Source organism: Rhinopithecus bieti, unplaced genomic scaffold (genome assembly GCF_001698545.2).
Source record: "Rhinopithecus bieti isolate Rb0 unplaced genomic scaffold, ASM169854v2 scaffold_13342, whole genome shotgun sequence".
NCBI classification, from domain to species: Eukaryota; Metazoa; Chordata; class Mammalia; order Primates; family Cercopithecidae; genus Rhinopithecus; species Rhinopithecus bieti.
In genome coordinates this window covers 1,274,293-1,287,823 of record NW_016807690.1, presented here as the reverse complement: position 1 = coordinate 1,287,823, position 13,531 = coordinate 1,274,293, and the positions used below count along the sequence as shown (strand labels likewise).

At 48.6% G+C, this 13,531-nt stretch overlaps 1 protein-coding gene and 1 long non-coding RNA gene across 5 annotated transcripts in view; one reads left to right on the top strand and one right to left on the bottom strand.

The window, feature by feature from the left end:
- The window catches only part of NTF3 (neurotrophin 3), a 65,346-nt gene that overhangs the window by 50,180 nt on the left and 1,635 nt on the right, over window positions 1-13,531 (bottom strand). The window contains exon 1 of one of the 4 annotated variants that reach the window (XM_017883348.1): window positions 13,164-13,525. The exons of 1 other annotated variant lie outside the window; for it this stretch is intronic. In XM_017883348.1, the coding sequence (XP_017738837.1) occupies window positions 13,164-13,409 (246 nt within the window). In that variant the 5' untranslated portion in view covers window positions 13,410-13,525. Of the gene's footprint in view, window positions 1-13,163; window positions 13,526-13,531 lie in introns of those variants that run through there. 2 more of the 4 variants (XM_017883350.1, XM_017883351.1) reach the window with 2 other exon arrangements.
- Window positions 11,699-13,294, top strand: LOC108536523 (uncharacterized). Its single transcript, XR_001887543.1, has 3 exons — window positions 11,699-11,805; window positions 11,904-12,454; window positions 13,205-13,294. It is a non-coding gene; the product is annotated as an uncharacterized LOC108536523 (long non-coding RNA).

The window sequence follows — 13,531 nt, the reverse complement described above, 5'->3', positions numbered from 1 at the left end:
AGTCAACTGGATGGCATGCTGGGTGTCCATCTGGGTCTCTGCCACATACACTTTCCTTATACATGCTAAACAATGTGACCTTGAAAGAAATTATCTAGATATCCACCACCGACAAAAAAAAATGTTCAATGGCACTTGGTAATTTTCAGGAGACTTTGAAACTTGAAACACACACACACACACACACACACACACACACATACACATGTCATTTAATCCACAGGAATCATCTATGGGTGAATCTGATGTCCAGAAATCTGGGACCCCTCCGTATGCCCAAGAAACTTTATCATCTGTCCCCGTTCCACGATGAGCCTATGAAAAGGTCTTCCATGCAAGCAGCCCTCTTTGGAGCACGTCATTGCCATAGTTTCAAATTTTCTGGGATGTAATTTCAAAAGCTATCTTCGTTTTTTCTCCTGAATGAAATCAAATTAGGATGGAAATGCATAGAAGAAGGAAAAAGTTTCAGAAGTCCTCCCCACTATCAACCACCCTAAAATATCAGATATTTTAATCCATGTGTCCTCACAGCCAGAGCCATTCCAATCAATGCGTTTTTCCCTGGCCTCCCAGGCTGAGATAATCGCCCCTGGAGCCAGTACTGGTCAAAGTAACCAGAGATCATATCAGGCTTGCTGTGTTCCCTCTGCATCTCATTCACTCATTTGCTCATTCATTAATTCTTCCATCGATCCAACCATCAGCCATTCCTTCCTTCACTGAACAACTCTTTATTAAGAGCCACATTGCAGCCGGAGGGATCTTTTTAAAAACAAAAGCTTAATTGTGCTCTCAGAGTCTTCCATAGCTCCCATGCCTCTGGGAAAAAAAAGTAACCTCCCAGTTGGCTCCCACCCACCTCTCCACCATACGGTCAACATTATCCATACGGGATATGTGAGATGCTCTCTGTTCATCCCCTCCCTGGGCTTCTTTCAGTTCTTTAAGTCTCTGCTTTCCCTCACCTTGGGGTCTCCTCCCATGGCACTTCCTCTACTCCCATCTCCTCCTCCTTTCACCAGTGATTACAAAACACATCTCAGGTCACCAGGAAGTTTCCTAGTTACTTCCCAGGCTTGTTTGGCTCTATGTCTATTGCTGGGGACTCCTGCTCTGTCTACACATTGGTTGGTTTGGGGAGAATCTCCCTTTTATCTCTGTCCCAGCCCCTGCTCATGCTCTCTTTCTGTGGACAATAGTCACAGACATCAGTATTCCACAAGAAAACACATGATCGACAATTGGAACCTTTCTCCAATTCCCCAACATATTTTTTTCTCTTTGTCCAAAAGCTGACCGTCTCTAATAGCTCTATCCTTGACTGTGCCTCTGTCGAGCAGTCCCCAAAAGAACTAAGGAGACTTGCTGCAGACAGACAGTAACTTTATATAGCTGCCCCAAAAGGAGATGTAAACATGGAAGGGGGAATGGGAAGATGTATTCTTGATTCAAACAAGAGCCAAAAAGTAAAAGGGAAATGTCAGAGGATTACAGTGACGAGCTGAGGTCTCTCAACCTGTAACCCAATCCAAATTCAACTTGATTTCCTAGACTTGCTAATAGAGCACAGTCTAAAATATCTTTCTCTCTTGTACTCTCTCTCGCTCGCCTCTCCTCTCTCCCTCTCTTTTTTTTTCTCTCTCTCTCATGCACACACACACATCAAAAGGCAAGAATACGCAATAAACACACTGGAGGCTTCCTTGGTGGTGGTCTAAATGCTAAGAAAGACAGAGAAAAAGAGACAAGGAGTGCATGAGTTATAGAGTTATGGAGAATGAGTTACATGAGTTTTCTGCATTTTAATCCACAGCCACCAAAAGTCTCAAACACTCAAAGAACACCTCCATAAAAACAATCATGGAATGAATTCTCATGTGAACGAATCTTAGATTTGAGCTATGAACAATGCTGGAATACTAAAACAATTTCTTTTGGGGGAGCTATCTTGGACTCAAAGCGCCATGCACATATATTTTTGGAAAGAAAGTCCAGGAAAGCTCTGGAGAGAAGTAGCATGCAGAGGCTGCATAGAACATTTCCCCCCTTTGTATTTTAACAGCACCCAAAACTCCCCTGTGGAAATTATCCTTCTCCTGCTGTGTGTGGGGTCATTACCAAAGGGCTCCGAATCCAGGTATCCTTTCCACATGGGATCCAATTGACTCTATTGCTCTTGACAAGCTGAAAACCAGGAAACCACCTCCCACGGCATGCAAGAGTGGTACATGATGCAGGGTTGGGGATGTGAGGGCCCTTACATGACAAGAAGACCAACAGCCTTGCTTTGAGGATGGGGAACCCAAGCCCCTGGGTCACAGGGCAGGACTGACAGAAGCTGGACTAGACCTTAGGCCCTCCAGGTTCCTGAGTTTCCAGTTCACAGCCTGTCCCACAACATCACGCAGTTCTTAGAAGACTCTTCCCACACACTGGGGTTGCTAAAAGGAGACCCATATTGGTCTTTCCCAAATCCCCCAGGCTACAAGGGCTCCTCCTTCCTCCAAACCCCCAAAACCTCTGTAGTCCCTACCACCCAGATGCCTCTTACCAAATACCTACTGCCACATCCTGTAGTCTGCTTCTCTGCAAATCTACCCTGTATTCCCAAGTAGACTGCAAGGCTGTTGAAGGTAAGACCTTGCTTTGTGTCTCTTGGCATCCCACATGGCACCTCGCACAGTGGCTAGGAAGACTCAGTGGCAGCAGAGTGGCCCCTTTGTAAACAGACAAGAAAACCACCTGACAGATGTGTTATGTTTTTTTAAAGGCTCCCTTCTAAATTCTAAAAAAATTACGAAATAGGACTCCATGTCTATTTCTCCTGGTGTCTGGACCTATTAAAAACAAGATGAGAAAAAAATAAATGCCTCCTTGAGCAGAAGGGACTCAGAGGACAGAAGTGGACAGTAGATGGCAGTCTGTTCCTGTGTCAGAAGTGGTCACAGAGACAACATACTCTGTGTAATTAGGCAGGAGGTAGAAGTACAGCTTAGGGGCCTGAGGTGGACTCACCCCCACCATGCCATGAGCAGGGATACTTCTGAGGAGTAACCCCGTGAGCACGCACACCTACGCCCCCACCAAGCCCCAACACTGGTACAACATGCACGTTTCCCCGACTCTCCCCACAAGAACCAACGGCTCACGTCACAACAGTCTCTGAGTATCCATCACCCTAGCCCTGAGAATTCAGCGACAAGAAAACCACTGTCATGCGGAAGTGGAGACCATTCCTGGACCCTCCAGCTTGCTCCTGAACCAAAAGGATTCTCAATCATGGTTCGTACTGAAAAACAACACCTGAAGTGGGAACCCTGCACTCCATCTTCCTTGCTTCCCTTGTTCTCCCTGGAGCACTATGATTGTAACCTGTCTGCCTCCTTCCCCAGTTTCCAGACCCCAAGGCCAGCAGCACTACATTAATCTCTGCATCTTCCCCAACATCTAGCACATGACCACCAACAGGATGCTTAATGAATAATCTGTAAACGTGTGTTTTGAGTTGCTTTCCGAGTGTCTAAGGAGGAATTACCCTAATGCATGTGGAATGACACCCAATTCCCCATGACCAAGAACCCAATTTGCAGGAGAACTATGCAGGTTAAGACATGGGGAAGAAGGGTCTCTAAAAGGGAGTAAGAACAGCCTTCTCTGGCCAGCAAGCACTGAGCATTCAAGACCTTAGCCTTGGGACAGGCCAAAAAGGTAACACTGTTTTGAAGCCCTGGCAAGGTACACTACCTGTCTGAGCCCAGTTCCTGGCATGTCACATCGCTACTGCACATTCTGAGCTCACAATGATCGGTCACGCATTCGTTCACTCAACACATTCCTGTGGCTGTCACTATTCAAGGTGTTGGGGGACAAAAATGAAAACAACAGATACCTTTCTCGGTGACGTTCATAATCTAGGAATGCAAATTAAACACAGGCTGCTAAGTGGTATAACATCAGGAGGGTGGGAAGGGAGCCCCGGGCTCTCTGGGGAAATGCATGGAGGCTTCTCAGGTTAAGCAAATATGTGAAGGATGATTTTAATATCATTGGTGATGATGGAGGGGTATTTGAAACACAATATGCGTACAGAATATATCCTCCAGTGCTATCTCCAATTCAAGAATAGGCGTATCACTCACACAGAACACATCCCTCTATATTTAGGCCATTTGAGGTATCCCCTTCTCCATCCATGCATTTGTCCAGATTTTTCTACTAGCCCCCAATTCTCACAATTTAATTAATGATAAGTCAAGAAAGACCTTAGAGATAATCAAAGCCAGTAGCTCTTAATAGATGAGGAAATGAGACCTAGTGTGGTTCAGGGACTTCCCAAAATTGTAGTTAGTCTCTGTTGGAGTTAGAGGTGGGGTCTGATCTCTCTGCTCAGAGTTTGGGATCTCTCTGATTTAGCTTATTGAATTCAGCTACCCACAGACAATTTTAATCCCACATAAACCTCTCCCATACTCCCAACTTCCAATCCAAGATCCGCCACAAATCTGGCAAGCTTGTTTCTTCAGTGCTTCATAAACATGCACTCATCCATATGTTCAATGACTTATCTGGCATCACATAACTTAATTTCCTCCTCCACCCCCTCCAAATCTCTCTACATAAGTCCTCCGGGCCAGCAGAGATACCTGAAAATCACAGGCATGGGCCACAGTGTGAGGCCGAGGGAGCAGCGGAATCGTGGAAGATGTGATCTGTCACACTGGTAGTGTCCTTGTGACCCTCTAGTAAGTCCAACTCCTCCCTTCTCCGGAAAAGAGAGGCCCGTGGAGGGAAAGCGATTTGCTTAAAGTCACACAGCTAGTTTGGGCTCTCTGCAGGGAGAATGTGGCAAGCTATTTAAGGTAGCCAGGTGGGTGTTAGGAGGACTGGGCTTCTCCACACCATGGGCCACACCTGTTGGGAAAGCAGGTGATTTCTAGGGCTGCGTCTTCCTCTTGAACCCAGTTCATAAGGAAGTACCTTATGAACCATTAGAAGCAGGTCCTCTAGACATGAGATGGAGCTAATCTCAGACTGAGAACATGAAACAAACTCCCTAAGGGATCCCTCAGAGCCAGAGAAGGATATTTTTAAATGCTGGGGTCTTAGATCTAGAAACAGAGGGAAGAGGGAAGTAAATTGCAAGAACCTGGCTATCAGTTTTTAAAAGGCTATATACTCCATATAAAGAAAATAATGATCACCCTACACATGAAAAGTTATTTCAAGCAAAGTAAATACATAATTTTTGAGTACCTAGGGTTTAATAGGCATTAGGTGAGTGTTCAACATTTATTTGTACATGCAAATATCTTTAAGCAACAGAACAAAGTCACCTGTCCTTAACTGTCTTGATGATGTATATGTGGTAGTGATGGTGGGGAAATCGGTGGAGGAAGAAGGAATGAGCCTTTAGTCACAACCTTCAAAAAGCGCAGCATCCACCCCAAGAACGTGTTTGGCTTCTCTACTTCTGGTACTGTCCTGAGAATGGCGTGCAGTGGCAATCCTCGGCTGGATGTCTCTACAGCTGCTCTGCTCTGCATCAAACACAGCCTGGGGACCTCAGTTTTTAGCAGCGACCCCTGCCCCCCAACCTCCCAGCAAGAAACCTACCTTCACTTTGGCCCCAGTCTAAGTGGTGTGAGTTCCCTAGCCTCTCAAAGAAAGCTGTCTTCCAAATTCTAAAGAGACCTCATGCTCTCCATTCATATTCTTTTTCATTTTGATTCTGTGCAATTCCAGGACTCAAGAATGCTGGGACCTACCACCTCTCATGGGCGTGTGGATCAAAACCAGATGTCCAGCTCCAATTTTACAGAATTTACAAGGAGGCAATTGTGGCTTAAATCAATACCCGTGTTCTGTAAGGGCAGATTCCCTTGTCAACAGGACAAGAAGTAAAGGGGGAGGGCCAATGGAAGCTGAGACAGATCTGACACATGCTTGCCAGCAGGTGTCTAGAAAACCTAAACATTTGTCTTGCACATGAAAAGGAAGCTTCTGGGGTGGGCAGCAGGTTACCCTATGGGGTGACCACCTTTGCAGAAGAAGATGGACCCAGCTCCCATCTGGATGACATCACAGAACATTAAAAAAACAGAATCTGACTGGCAGGTGATGGGCTTGGGATATCACAGGCTTCAGGCTGGAAAGCCAAGAACATCAGCATACCCCTTAACCTCACATAACCTCAGTATCCCCATCTGTAAATGAGATTATTTTGAGTACTGAGGTAATGCCATGTGATGGCTGTAATAATGCCTGGCACCCAGTAAGTACTCAAATATTAACTGTCATCATCATCATCATCCATCCTCCTAAAGATGGATGCTTACCTTAGTCAGAGACATTGCCACTGAAAGACATTCACGTGGAAGCTGAATGATTAGCACCGGACCTATCAGAAAGCCAAATCCCACCCCTTTCAGCTCTGCACACCCTGTGTAGGCTAAGCCAACGTCAGGAGCATTCTTGGCCAAAGGGAAACTCTCTGGCAAATTCTTTGCATGCCTTTCTGCCTTTGACTCAGCCATTCCCCAAAGATAAAAACAGGAGCTCATTAAGGGCGTGCCAGGGTGCACTCCAAGTGAGGTAATTAGCACTGATTAGGTAGGAGGATGTGGCTACTGTGGAATCCTACAGTGGCAGAGCTGGAATGGGATGGGGAGATCTTCTAATTCAAGCCCTTCGTTTACAGATGGCAAAGTCATGTCCTAGAGAGAATGTCCAGGGTCACACAACAGCAGGTAATTGGTAACAGAGCCCAGTCATTGAACCTGGTCCTCCACCTCCAAGTCAGGCAGCTACCTGCTGCCTCAAGCTACTGAAGGTCACCCTGGCCTGGGCTCTTGAGATTATAAGCTACTGTTTCCTCCAACATCTCCGGCCTTGAATGTTTGAGAACCTTAAATTTTCCAAAAATCTCTGACTGAACAAACCCACACACACACAAAAAATGGGGCTCAACAAATGTCTTCTCTGGAGATGTTACTAAAAAGTGAGCAATCACAACAGACCACACTAAATTTCATGTCAAAATCTGTTCTGTTTCAATGAGACCACAGTTAGTCATAGGTTTGTCCTGTGAGGACACCCAGAGCCACAGCAAGCCCTCAGTGGTTCCCAATTAATACTATTTGAGAAGGACCATGGCACAGATGGGGATGTGAAGAGCAAATGCATTCTGACCACGTGGGGGTGTGTGCAACCTCTAGCCTCTCAGTATTTGTAGGTAAAATAAAAGGCTGAGTTATGGAAAACTATTAACAACAACAAAAAAAATATTTTAACACTCTGGGGCCATCTACATGTATCCTCACAGGTTCTAAAATGAGTCCTCTGAATGACTTTTTTTTTTTTTTTTTGTCCAGCCTCAGTCTTGTTAGAAATCCATCCAGGCAAGAATGAGGTAATACCTACACTGGCCTCATACTTCAAAGTTCAACATGCCCATATAAAAACGATCTGAAAGAAGGTGTCCCCAACTTTTTTTTCTCAGGTTGGCCCACCTGTAAGAAGCAATCCAGTGACAATCCAATCTGAGCCAAGCATCCAGATACCTGCCACCCATAACATAAGCTCTACAAATGCTCCCTGTCTACCCAGGGCAGTTCCTGTGCTCACGTGTCCCCCAGCACGCACGCATGCACATCCCGTGGTCTCCTCTTACTCCACACACACCTGTCCATGCACAAAGAACATCCACAGACTTTATCAGCAGCAACACACAGGGCTTAGGCTTGTCTCCAGTAGAAGATTTGGCCCTTTTCCAACAAACTCAATTTTAAATAAAACTAAATCTAAAACCCTAGCAACGGTCATTAGTTCAACATCCCCAATGCCAGAAACTGCCTGCCTTGTTAAAGAGTAAAATAGCAGCGGCTGAGGCTTGAGGCAGGGTGGTGGGCTTTGAAGATCTTCTGTGTCCGCCCGCATGTCCTCTCTGGCTTCCAGGCAATGCACAGATTTACATTCCCTCCAGTTAGGGTGGGAGTGCTGTAACTGCTCGGGAAAAGGTTGGAGAAGCTTGCAGCAGAAGCCGCCTGCTCCATCAGGCATCCTGAATGTAGCGGAAGAGGAGAGGCCTGAACATCTGATACATCTGGGAGTAGAACTGCAGAGATGGGAAATGTTATGTAATTAAACTCTGCTGGCCTGTCCCGCCTGGGGAATGTGAGACCCATCAGCAGTGACCTCTTCCAATCAACTTAATTGGCCCAATCTCGCCAAGAAAAGCAACAGAGTTAGTTTAGTGCCTCTTGGAAATAGCTTAGCTCCTATTTATGGCCACTGAACTCAAGGATGGGAGCCTGACTCTGAGCCAGGAGTTGACAGCATGTGCTAACTTCTGGGAGGAATTGGAGGTTTCAGTGGGTTTCCGTGGCCCCCTGCGCCTCCATCTTCATCTCTGGGGAGAGTGGCTGTAACCAGCTTGCTGCACTGGGCACAAAGAATTGCAAAGACCCAAAGCCCAGGCTTTCCTCTTACCAGGCAGGCTGGACTTTGCTCCTCTTTTGTTCAAATGGTGCCTATGTCAAGGACAATTATTATTTTTGCTGTTCTCCAAGTCACATTTGTTTTGGTGCTGTGGTCTGCATAGCTGATGTTAAAAATAAAGAAATGTCTGTCTCTGATCATTAATAACATTGATTCTTAGACTACCTTTCCTCTGAATAGCTCAAAGATCTTAAAGAGTTCCATTATCTATAATCTAGGCTTGGTTGCCTCCAGCTTCTGGATGAGTAAACTGAGGCAGTTATAAAAAGTTTTATTTACACAGCAAGTGAGCAGTAGAGATGTGATGAGCATCATGACTACTGATTAAGTTGCACTGTGAAGAGAAAAAGGTCCAGATCCTATTTTTGCAATGACCTACATACATGCTAGCACCTGTATTTAATTACATTTCATCTTTGTACAGCTGTATACAACTAAACACACCAAGTTTTGATGGGGGAAAGAGGAATGAACTTTCCTCCTCCTTGAGTCATTATATTGCCACTTTACAAAAAGAGAAACAGAGAGTTAAAGAGATTAAAAAGGTCCCCAAAGTCACACTTTCCCAAATGATAGAACGGGACTAGAACTAAGGCATTTCCAATCCAAAGTCTTCCACTTTACCACCCTGCCCTCAGAAATATCTGTCCCTGATCTTCTGACCAATAGTCAAGCCCTATATAAACTATCTCTTATACAGATGAGTTTCCCCCTAAAAACTAAGGTAGACCCTTAAAATGGCACAGTTGTAACTTCATGAATTCAAACATGTCATGAGTCAAATAAAGTCCTCCCAAACATACGCCCAACCATGGTCAGAGCCTAATCAAATGGGGCTCCCCATCATCTGGTCCAGACAGACAGATATGTGCATCACAAAAGCACAGCCTTCACTCTGTTCCTACCCAGTTGCCTCACTAGTCATCTCAGGGTATGGACCCGATCAACTACACCTTTCTCTCATTCCCCAAAGTCTACGGCCCTTCTTTTGCATACACCTTTTTTCACTAGAGATGCACATCTGAGTATCCAAGACAATTTTTATCCTTCCTCAGACACACAGAATTCCTGTAAAAACACATACTGGCACCCCCTTCACAAGAGCCAGAATATCCACCCCTCCTATCCACCTGGCTAGTTTTCTCCCAGTTACGTTACTCCAGGCCAAAGTGCATATGCACACACGTGCACACACACCACCCCTCAAACACACACTCACATTAGCTTTACACCCATAGTCCAGAAAATACCAAAGATGACAAACGTCCCCAGTCCATCTCTTCCCTGATCATGACTTCACCATTCGCCAGCTCCACATAACAAGTCTCATTCCAGCTATGAAGGAGGCTCTGTGACTCTTAGAAACTCAGTCCTCAAAGGGATCTGGACCTGCATTCTGACCTGAAGTGCAACACCCTCCAATTCCCAACCCACACCCCACACAAGAAACAACAACATCCAGCTCCCTTCCCAATACACAAAAGTCTACATCATCCTGATCTTTATGTCCCACTTTTTACAAAACCAGAGATATATTTCAAGTCAGCTTCCCTTTGGCCCCCAAGATCCATAAACATCTCTAGAAACCGAATTACAGACCTTGAAGAAACCTCAACAAGCATCGAGCTCTGTCTATTTCTGGCAAAATTGCATCAGTTAGCAGAGCCTGGAGAAGGAATTTTTCCAGGGCAGTGTGCCATGCTCCAGTACCCAGCAATGGGCTGAGCATCCAGTAGGCACTCCATTAGCTTTAATTGATTATCAATATGAACTGGTGATAGTGAATTCCCCTATTACATAAGAAACCCATTACAAAACATTATACAACATGCACCCCTGACACTAGGCATGAATAGTGTATTCCTCTACTTACTTCAGTCTTACGCATACATCTCTTCCTGTTCCCACCCAGTGCCAGTGCACAAGGACTTTTCCCCTTAAATGTACATGCCTCATTCTAAGCCTCCTCCAATTCTCTCCTCTCTGGGGAGGAAGGAGAGGGGAGGCAAACACCCACCCCAACTCGGTGTCCTTTCCTGCAAATGCTTTGTCTTTCCATAAAGAGGATCTGAGCTCACACTTTTCTACCCCCTACATGCCCCAATGCCATTCCAGCCAAATTTCCCAGTGCACTCTCATAAAGTTCACACTCCGTTCGCCCCAGATAATCTTTCCCCACCCCCCACACACATCCCTTTGGTAATCCTTAGGCGCCCAACCTTCCACATGCATCCACCTTTCGCTCACACACACAGCCGCCCTCCTACACCACACCCACTCCATGTGTTTGTGCAGGCATGCACAAGCCATCTGTCTTCAACAGGCTGCACCTCTCCTCCTGCTCTGACACCCTTCATAGGCACAGATTTCGCATTAGCTACACCTATGTTCCTGCAAGCTCTTGTCTCCCGCTAAGCACACAGATGCCCATCCAACAGACTCCCCAGAAACACACACCTACCAGGCACCAGAGAGGGATGGGACTCCAGCTCTTTTGCCACCTCCCCCTACACACACACACTCTCTCTCTCTCTTTCTCTCTCTGAAAAAACATCCCCATCCCTCCCTGACCACGCACTTAATGGTCACAATCTCATTCCACAGATAAGCAGATCCCATTCACACGCAACCAAACCCTCTAAGTCCAGCTACACTCCAGTCCTCACCAACACAAAATCCCACACACTTTCCCTAGGGGAAATACCCCAGACTTTCTACCTCCCTTCAACACTGTTTACAGGAGCCTGCATTATTTTCCAACCCCCTTAACTCCTGACGCGATACCCAGGTCTGTGTGTTTGCGCCCAAGGCAGAGGCGGTTGCATTTTATCCTCTACATTCTACCTCTCAGCTTTCTTTGTGTGACATGTCAGAAAGGAATTGAGGGCAGGCGGGAGGCAGGCTGAGTATGCTGGAGAACTTGAGCGTTGTGAAAACAGGACCGCTGGAAAAGTCTCCTCTGTGTTACAACTTTCTCCCATCCTGACGTTTAGGACAGAGCGCTTCCATGTTTTCCTCGCTCGCTGTTTTGCGGGGTAGGAGAGGGCATCTCTTTATTTAAAAAGCAGGTCGCTCAGTACACTCCACAATCAGCTGAGTTACAAACATCAGGCTCCAGGAGAAACACCCACCCCTGGCAGGCTCCCCTCCCCTCTCAGCAGGCCCCGCCCCACCTCTTCATACACATAAACAAGTCCACAGGCGCACAGTCTCCCGAGCTCTCTAGCTCTGAGCCCGGCGCTCCCGGGAGCAGCCTCCATTCGGACTCAGAACCTGCCGCCCGCCGCCAGAGGCTGAGGCCAGACGGTATTTTTGGTGCTTCTCCCACCGGGAATCCCACCCAAGCCTCGATTCCAGCAAAAGGGATCCTTTCTAGTCCACAACCCCGACACCGTTCCACGCAGGGGTCTCGCTGCTATGCATCTGAAGCGCAGACGACCAACGCACGCAGCAGCCAAACTCCTGCAAAGAAGCAGCGCCTCCTGGACGCGCACCCACTCCCGCGGAGAGCAACAAGCAGAATCCTACTCCCCCACCCCATGCCCTCGGCCCTCGCCCCTCCTTTCCCTAACCTTCAACTCCCAAGCGTCCCAAATTTCATCAGGAGCATCCACCACTGAGTAAAACTCTGGGGTAATGGGGCGGTTCGGTCCGTCATAGGACCTTCAAACTTCGACCTGGCTGGCTGCGCGGGTGCCCAGATCTCCCAGCCTCCCACGCCACCGCTCAAAGTCCGAGAACAGGCTGGGCGATACCGCGAGGAGATCCCCAGCGATGACCGGGCCCGGGTGCCCGCCGCTCCCCGGCGGGGTCCCAGATGTGCGGGCTGCGTACGGAGCTCCAGCATCTGCGCAAAGGCCCAGGGTGGGGTGGCCACCGGGTGGGCGCTGGCCAAGAGGAGCCCGGGGCGCGAGGTCTTTTCTGAAAAAAAACCTTTCGGGGGACTCCAACGCAGGTACGCGGCGCGGGGCGGTGAGTCTCAACTCCCAGAACTGGAACGCGACGTTCCGGGTCCTGAGCTGCGCGTCCCCTCCCCCAGCCCACGCCCCGGCCGGAGTGGCGCTGGGGCAAGCTGAGAATCAGGCTCAGTGGCCGGCAGGGTGCAGGGCGTGTGCAGGGGAGCTAAGCAGCACCTCCCCGCCCGGGGTTCTGTCTGCCCGGCCCGGGTTCTGTCTGCCACCCTCTTTTGTTAGAGTATGCGCTAGGAGCTTTCCCGGAGGAGCAGACGGGTCGGTTGGGGGTGGTGGGTGGTTGATTCTGTTGAATGCCTTTCCTGCTCTTTCGTCGTCCCCATTTCCCCTGGCCTGCCCCCACCCTTTCCAATCCAGGTCCCTTAAACCTGATCACTTTCCCAGATTGAGGGAAGCTTCTTGGGCAGCCGAGGGACAAGAGGGGAGGAGGTGGAGAAGGCTGTCCGTGTGTGTGTGTGTGTGTGTGTGTGCGTGTGTGTGTTGCGGCGTGGTTGCGGTTGCGCCCGCCTGAGCAGATCCCAGCGCAAACTTCGGGGAAGGCACAAGCCCGGGAAAGTGAGTGAGCGCGGCGCAATGGGGGTGGGGCGGGATGCGGAGTTGGGGGCCCCCGCGCCGGTTCACTGGAAAATCCCTCCCCACGTGGATCCCCATCCCCAAACCTGCCCACCCAACGTGCCCGCCGCCTCCCCTTACCGTGGCAAAAGTAACCATGGCATCCGTGTGGCCGTTTCCAGGGACGTCGACATGAAGAGAAAGGTGGACGCGAGCTCGGTCATTCAAAGTCTCCCCCACCCCGCCGCAGCCACTACCCAGCAGGGGAAAAAGGAGAGGAAGAAAGAAAGGAGAGAGAAGAAAGTAGTTGCGCCGGGCTGTGTCGCGGGGCGGTGCGCGGAGCTGTTCGGTAGGGAGAGGAGCTTCAACTCTGAGTCCCGTGAACATAATCTGCGCGGTTATAACCAGCCAACCCGGCCAGATGGCTCCGCGCTCAGCGCCTTAACCCCTTCCGCGCCGCGCCGCCCTCCCCCGCCCGGCCCGCGCCGCGCCGCGCACGCCCGCGCCCC